Source organism: Octopus bimaculoides, chromosome 15 (assembly GCF_001194135.2).
Source record: "Octopus bimaculoides isolate UCB-OBI-ISO-001 chromosome 15, ASM119413v2, whole genome shotgun sequence".
In the NCBI taxonomy this organism is placed as follows: domain Eukaryota; kingdom Metazoa; phylum Mollusca; class Cephalopoda; order Octopoda; family Octopodidae; genus Octopus; species Octopus bimaculoides.
Window position 1 is genome coordinate 15,006,443 of NC_068995.1, and position 6,687 is coordinate 15,013,129.

General features: G+C 36.6%; 1 protein-coding gene across 1 annotated transcript; it reads left to right on the forward strand.

Moving 5' to 3' along the window:
• Positions 1–761: 761 nt before the first annotated feature.
• On the forward strand, positions 762–6,469 carry LOC106876869 (GMP synthase [glutamine-hydrolyzing]-like). Its single transcript, XM_052973191.1, has one exon. The coding sequence runs from the start codon at positions 1,847–1,849 to the stop codon at positions 3,914–3,916; it is 2,070 nt and encodes a 689-aa protein (XP_052829151.1). The 5' UTR covers positions 762–1,846; the 3' UTR covers positions 3,917–6,469.
• Positions 6,470–6,687: the final 218 nt, after the last annotated feature.

Consider the following 6,687-nt stretch of genomic DNA (forward strand, 5'->3'; position numbering starts at 1 on the left):
TCATCGATATTGTGTATACATGCACTTTAAATGCAAACGAAATATATATATATATATATATAAAGTACTTTAGTTGTAAATCCCCAACCCTAAATCACCTACTTTAAAATAGTTTCTTAATTTAGGTGAAGGGTCGAATAGATCACCCCACTTTATATCTTGTTTGTTTTCCAAAAGGATTCCTTTCTTCAATAAGAAATGTTACCATTAAAAAAAAAAATCGAAATAAGAAAGAACCGGCTTTAAAAATTTTTTTATTTCCTCTCCTTCCCCTCTTCTACCATCTTTTATTTAAATTTTTTCCGAAATTCTCTATTGGAGCACGGTGTCGCTTTTAACCCTTTAAGGTTAATAGAAAGATTACGGTCTTTGCTGATTGTTTATAATTTCCCATTTTCATATAGTAATCATAATCCAAAACTGTGATTAATTAAATTATTTTTTAAAATTTAAGATATTCAGCGGGATTTAAGAAGAAAACTAAGTGAAACGAACAAAGAGCTGGAATATATGCCGTTTCGTCAGACTTTAAACGAAAAAAAGAAATGAGACAATCTAAAACATTCTGTGAGATTCTTTCACTGCCATAAGCACCTGGACTTTAGAGGCGGAGACAGTATGGGAATGAAAAGTTCCAACGTTAGTCTTTGTTTTCTGATAACCGAAACAGGATGATATTCTTCGTTTCAATTGGCCGAGAACTTACCACGGTACTAAGGAGTCAGTCTGTGTAATTACAACAACTGCAATAATCACTAAGTAATTAATTAGTTTTGCAAAATAGAACTCAAAACATGAATATATATATTTATTATTATTAATAATCGGCAAAAGTAACAGTGACTCGAAACCGCGTTACGTGAATTGTGACTTCTCAATCAGGTAATTAATTTATAAAACGTCCTTCCTAATTAATTACATGGTTTCAAGCTCAGATCCTACTGTGTGACAATTTGGACAGATTTCCACGATAGCCCGAGGGCCGACCAGTCTTGGGAGTTGATTTGGTAGGCGAAAAGTGAAAGTAGCCCGTCATACAAACACACATGTTTGTGTTTTTTTTTACCCTACCACTGCTGGTTTGTTTACGTTCCCGTAGTTTAGCGTTTCAGCGAAGCATAGCGTTAGAATAAGAACCAGGCTTTTAAAACTCATCAAAGAAGTACCGTGCATGGCCACACTCAACTGAAATAAACAAGATAAGACTAATTTAAATGCTTGATTGATTTCAGTTAACTCCCTTACATCGCCGACCGCCGCCGCCGCCGATTTAACTTCCGTTATGCTGTTAAATAAGGCGCCAACTGGTTTGCAACCTGGATAGAAACTCTCGCTGTTTGAATTATACTGTTATCGTTAATATGTGTTTATGAAGAGAAAAAAAAAATTATGATATCAATATAAATTATTTTTTATTATTGTGAGCGTGTAGCTGTGATCAACTGTGTATCTCTGTTCGATTATTTTTGCATCAACGATTCGGCTACCCACGCATTTCGTACACATACGTATACATGTTCAGTCAGACGCACACAGATATACCATACTAAAGTCATCGCAGTTGCTTGTTCGGTCTCTTTCGTCTGTAACCGCTCCGATCGTGTTGATCGATAATTGTTGACTTTTTTTGCTGATGTTGTGTATGTATATTTTTACTAGTAGTACATTATGAATTAATTCTTACAACATATTGGAAACTATACATCGAAGGAATTCTACGCCGGACTTATTCTACCACCACTGCCGCTATCACTACTATTGATAAATATACAGCGAAACTAATTCCAACCCGTTACATAACTGTATACCGAAGCGCACCAGTCTTTATTCACCAACGAGGACAGAGATGACAGAGGAACCAATAGCAAATGGAGGAGATGAACAGACGGATTCCACGTGTGATAAAGTGTGCATTCTTGATGCGGGCGCCCAATATTGCAAGGTCATAGACAGGAAGATTCGAGAATTGATGGTGAAAGCGGATATTTTACCTCTAAACACACCAGCACGTAAAATTAAGGAATTAGGTTACCGAGCTATCGTTATATCGGGTGGACCGAGCTCTGTTTATGCCGATGATGCCCCGGACTACGATACCGAAATCTTTTATTGCGGTCTTCCGCTGTTGGGAATTTGTTATGGGATGCAGATGATTAACAAAGAGTTCAATGGCACTGTGATAAAGAAAGCTATTCGAGAGGATGGTCAGTTTACAGTTGATATCGAAACTTCGAGTCCTTTATTTAAAAACCTTGATTCGAAACAGAAAGTCTTACTGACCCATGGCGACAGCGTGGATAACGTGGCTGATAAATTCAAAGTAATTGCTAAGTCTGGGGATCTTATTGCAGCGATCAGTTGTGAAGAGAAAATAATGTACGGTGTACAGTTCCATCCTGAAGTTGATCTAACGGAAAACGGACAAGATATTCTACGGAATTTCCTCTATGATATCGCGAGCTGTTACGGCACATTCACTATGGAATCGCGGGAAAATAAATGTATCCAACACATCCGTGAGGTTGTAGGAAACAAGAAAGTTCTGATGTTACTTAGCGGTGGTGTTGACTCTACTGTTTGTGCTGCTTTACTCAATAAATCACTAAAAAGTGAACAAATACTGGCCATTCATATCGACAATGGTTTTATGAGGAAGAACGAAAGCTCTCAAGTTGAAGAATCTTTAAAGAAAATCGGTGTAAACGTGAAAGTGATCCGAGCCGCGGAAATCTTCTATCACTCCACCACAACTGTTCCTATTAACAAAAACGACCCACAGTCCACCAGACGGGAAACTAACTCTCTAAACAACTCTTGCAACCCGGAGGAAAAACGAAACATTATCGGAGATACGTTTATGAAAATCGCTGACGATACTTTGAAAGAAATGAAGTTGAACCCAGAAGATGTAATTCTTTGCCAGGGTACCTTACGGCCTGATCTCATCGAAAGTGCTTCTCAATTAGCAAGTTTTAAAGCAAATGTTATTAAAACTCACCACAACGACACTGAATTGGTGCGCTTATTGCGGAAAGAAGGACGTGTTATCGAACCCTTAAAGGACTTTCATAAAGATGAAGTGCGAATTATAGGCAAAGATTTAGGCTTACCTTCAGAAATTGTGATGCGACATCCATTTCCAGGCCCCGGTTTGGCTATTCGTGTAATATGTGCTGAAGATAGATATATGGAGAGAGATTTTGATGAAACTAACCAGCTCCTAAAAATTATTATCAACTTCCACAATGCCATGAAAACTTCGCCTACCTTCCTGGATGTCGTTAAAGAAAAACTGCCTGTTGATGAACAAACCCAACTAGCCACGTTGACGGCCAGTCTGGAGTGTATGAGCGCTCATCTCTTGCCCATCAAAAGCGTCGGGGTTCAAGGAGATCATCGTACTTATAGCTATGTCGCTGCCTTATCAGGAGACTCTAAACCTAATTGGAATATCTTTATGATGTTGGCGAAATTTATTCCTAAAATATGCCACAACATAAATAGGATTGTCTACGTGTTTGGTGATAGAGTTCGATACCCAATCAACGATATTACACCCACCTACCTGGCTGAAGACGTGCTTGCTACTCTCAGGCAAGCGGATTATGTAGCCACAAAAACATTACAAGAATCTGGATATATGTCGAAGATTAGCCAAATGCCCATAATCATTTGCCCTGTCCATTTCGATCGGGATCCTGTGAACTGTGTACCTTCGACAAAACGATCTATCGTCATTCGAACATTTGTCACAAATGACTTTATGACTGGGGTACCTGCTACACCTGGTTCTAATTTGCTACCTGAAGAGGTCCTTAGTTCCATGGTTGATAGCATACTCAGTACTGTGCCCAGCATTTCTCGTGTGATGTATGATCTTACTTCTAAGCCTCCTGGTACCACAGAGTGGGAGTAATTAATTATCTACCTCAACTCCAAGAAATTCCTCAAAACAACCTTAATTTCCCGTATTGGTTTGGTTTGTTTTTATATTCTATTTTACTCCAGTCGAAGAAGTAAAGAAACAGATCTGATATTTAACTGATTTTTGTTTTATACTCCTATTATTGTTATTGTTTTATTATTTGTTATGTGAAATTTCAAGGAATATTTTTCATCCTATTTTTCCCAATCATATCAAAACAAAGGTTTGCTATATTTTTTCTTATCTCTTGTATGAAAATATTTCATCTTTCTCCCCCCCCCCCTTCATTTCTTTCTATGATATTTTTACCCATTTCTTCTTTATCTCCTTCCCAAACTGAACTGGCGTTAAACACCCCATCCATATGTGTTACCATTTTTGATCTACCTTTAATTCCAAGTTTTCCCTACCTTCTTGGCCCACACAATCTCCAGTATACTTTAATTTCTCTTATCTATCAATCATACTTGCTTTGGGCAGGTTACTAGTTTGAACAAATTTGGGTATATCGCCAAAATAAATCAATTAAATTAACCCTGTCCATCCTGGTGATGTTTGCTGAAATATTTAATGCAATTTTTAAATATCTTGTTTCACTTTGCCTTAATCTCATTAAAAAAAAAAGTCCATAAATTTTACAAGTTTCAATTTAAAACTCAATTCATGTTTAACGTATTCAGATAACTTTGAAGTTCGAAAATCTTAACTATTTTTATGTTAACATCAAAAAGGAAACGGAGTAGGGATTTTCTTTTCACAATTTTGATTTTTCATGTATAATAATAACTTGTGGTTATCAAGACATCCAGGGATGGCACTTGAAGCACTCGATCTTCAGTTATGCGAATTGCTATTAGATCTTACTATATTATCGTACAAAAAGTAACCTATAGTTTATTTCTTCAGTTGAAGTTACGTAACGCGAAAAACGGCCGACGTTCCACTCTCAGGACAAAACCATGTGCTGAGGCCTTCAGTATTATTGTTATCAACACTAACCTCATTCAAAACGATAGGAACCACAGAAACATTGTTGGAAAGTATGGTGTTTTTATAAAATAAATGATAAAACGGTAATTAGATCACTTTAAGTTCCAGTAATTGCATGACTTATAAGGTATCTACATCACGTTCAGAATCTTTGTCTTTTATCATTTGCTTATTTCAGTCTTTGGTGCTGGGGCACCACCTTGACGGGTTTTAGTCGAACAAATCGACCCCAAATCTTGTTACGTTTAAGTCTTATTTATTTATTCGTCTCTCTTGCTCTACCGAAACCAACACCTGTCAAGTTGTAGGGGACAAGCCTGAATACAGACATCCACATGCACATATACACGACCAGCTTTTAGTTTCTGTCTTCCAAATCCACTCGCAAGGCTTTGGGTCGGCCCGTGGCTATAATAGAAGACACTTGCCGAAGGTGTCACGCATTGAGACAAATGTTCTAAGGTGTTCTGTTTTGTGCCTGTAGAATATAATCTGGAACGGTGATTAACTCAGTCTGATCAATCCTAATTGTTACTTAGTTGAAATAATGGTTTATTTGTAATTTGAGGACGGATGTAGCATACGTCGTTTCTCTGTGGTACTTCTGTTTTTGTAACAGAGGTCGTTGTTTACGTAACGTATTCCACCACTTGATGTATCATTTATTGATAGAAAACCACCGCATACATCGATATAAACATTAAGCCCCTAGATCTATGGGAGCCCCGAGCAGCTGTCCGTGTACCCATTCCTTAAGAAAGTATTGGAACATAATCATATACAAGTTGTCAGTTCCATATGTAATGTACAAGTATTCTCAATTTAAAAGCTTTTATTTATTTATTTATTTGGAAAGAATTCTGGGTTTAGGTACCCCGTTTAACCCCGCATACCGATTTTATTTTTTTGAATTTTCAGAAACTTTTTACGAATTTTTTCTATACCCGGGAATTCATATGATTATTCGAAAAAAAAAAAATTGTATGTGCGATTTAAGGGCGACTTAGCTGTTATTTTTAGCACATCTCACGTTCACCTGATACCTTCGTTTCTTTGTCACTGACAACTATTGATGTTTTTCAATATTTTTCTCCTCATTAACACATTTAATGGAATGATGAAGTACCCAACGGTGGTCCATTGTTGGGGTTTAATCAAAAGATTCGGACTGTCCGTATTTTAAACTGACTTTTTAAAAATTCGAAAAAGTGTGAAACTTTTAGGTGGTTTAAAAAATTACAAAAAATTATTTTTTTGACCAACTGAACAGCCTTTCAGCTGGTCAGCTCCTGTCAAACTGTTCAACCCATGCCAGCTTGGAAAACGGACGGATGTTAAATGACGTTGATAATGATATGTAATTGGGTAAATTCCTTTGTGTAGATCACAAATTCGCAAACACTTTCTGAAAATTCCCAAAAGTAGAAAAGTTATGCTTAAACCAAAACTCTGACTTTTTTTTATGGGCAGAATTTTTACAATTAGAGATCCCTCTCTTCATCAGTTATATATATATAATTTAATTAAAAGTTTGATAAATACCAATACATGAAATTGTTGATCCTTGAGTCACTTTGAATTCTATTTTCCTGTTATTATAGTCCTCATTTGCCAGACAACCAAAATCATCACAAGGAAAGAAAATCATGGTGATTTTGCCTTGTTTATAGAAAACTATTTTACATATGGAGTCCCTTGATATTGTTTAGAATAAGGGCTTCAATAATGAACTGCTGTTCAAGACATTTTGTTCTCCCTGTATTCTTGGTCAG

Coding starts and splice junctions, on each gene's coding strand:
- LOC106876869 (XM_052973191.1), top strand. CDS start 1,847: ATGACAGAGGAACCAATAGCAAATGGAGGAGATGAACAGACGGATTCC.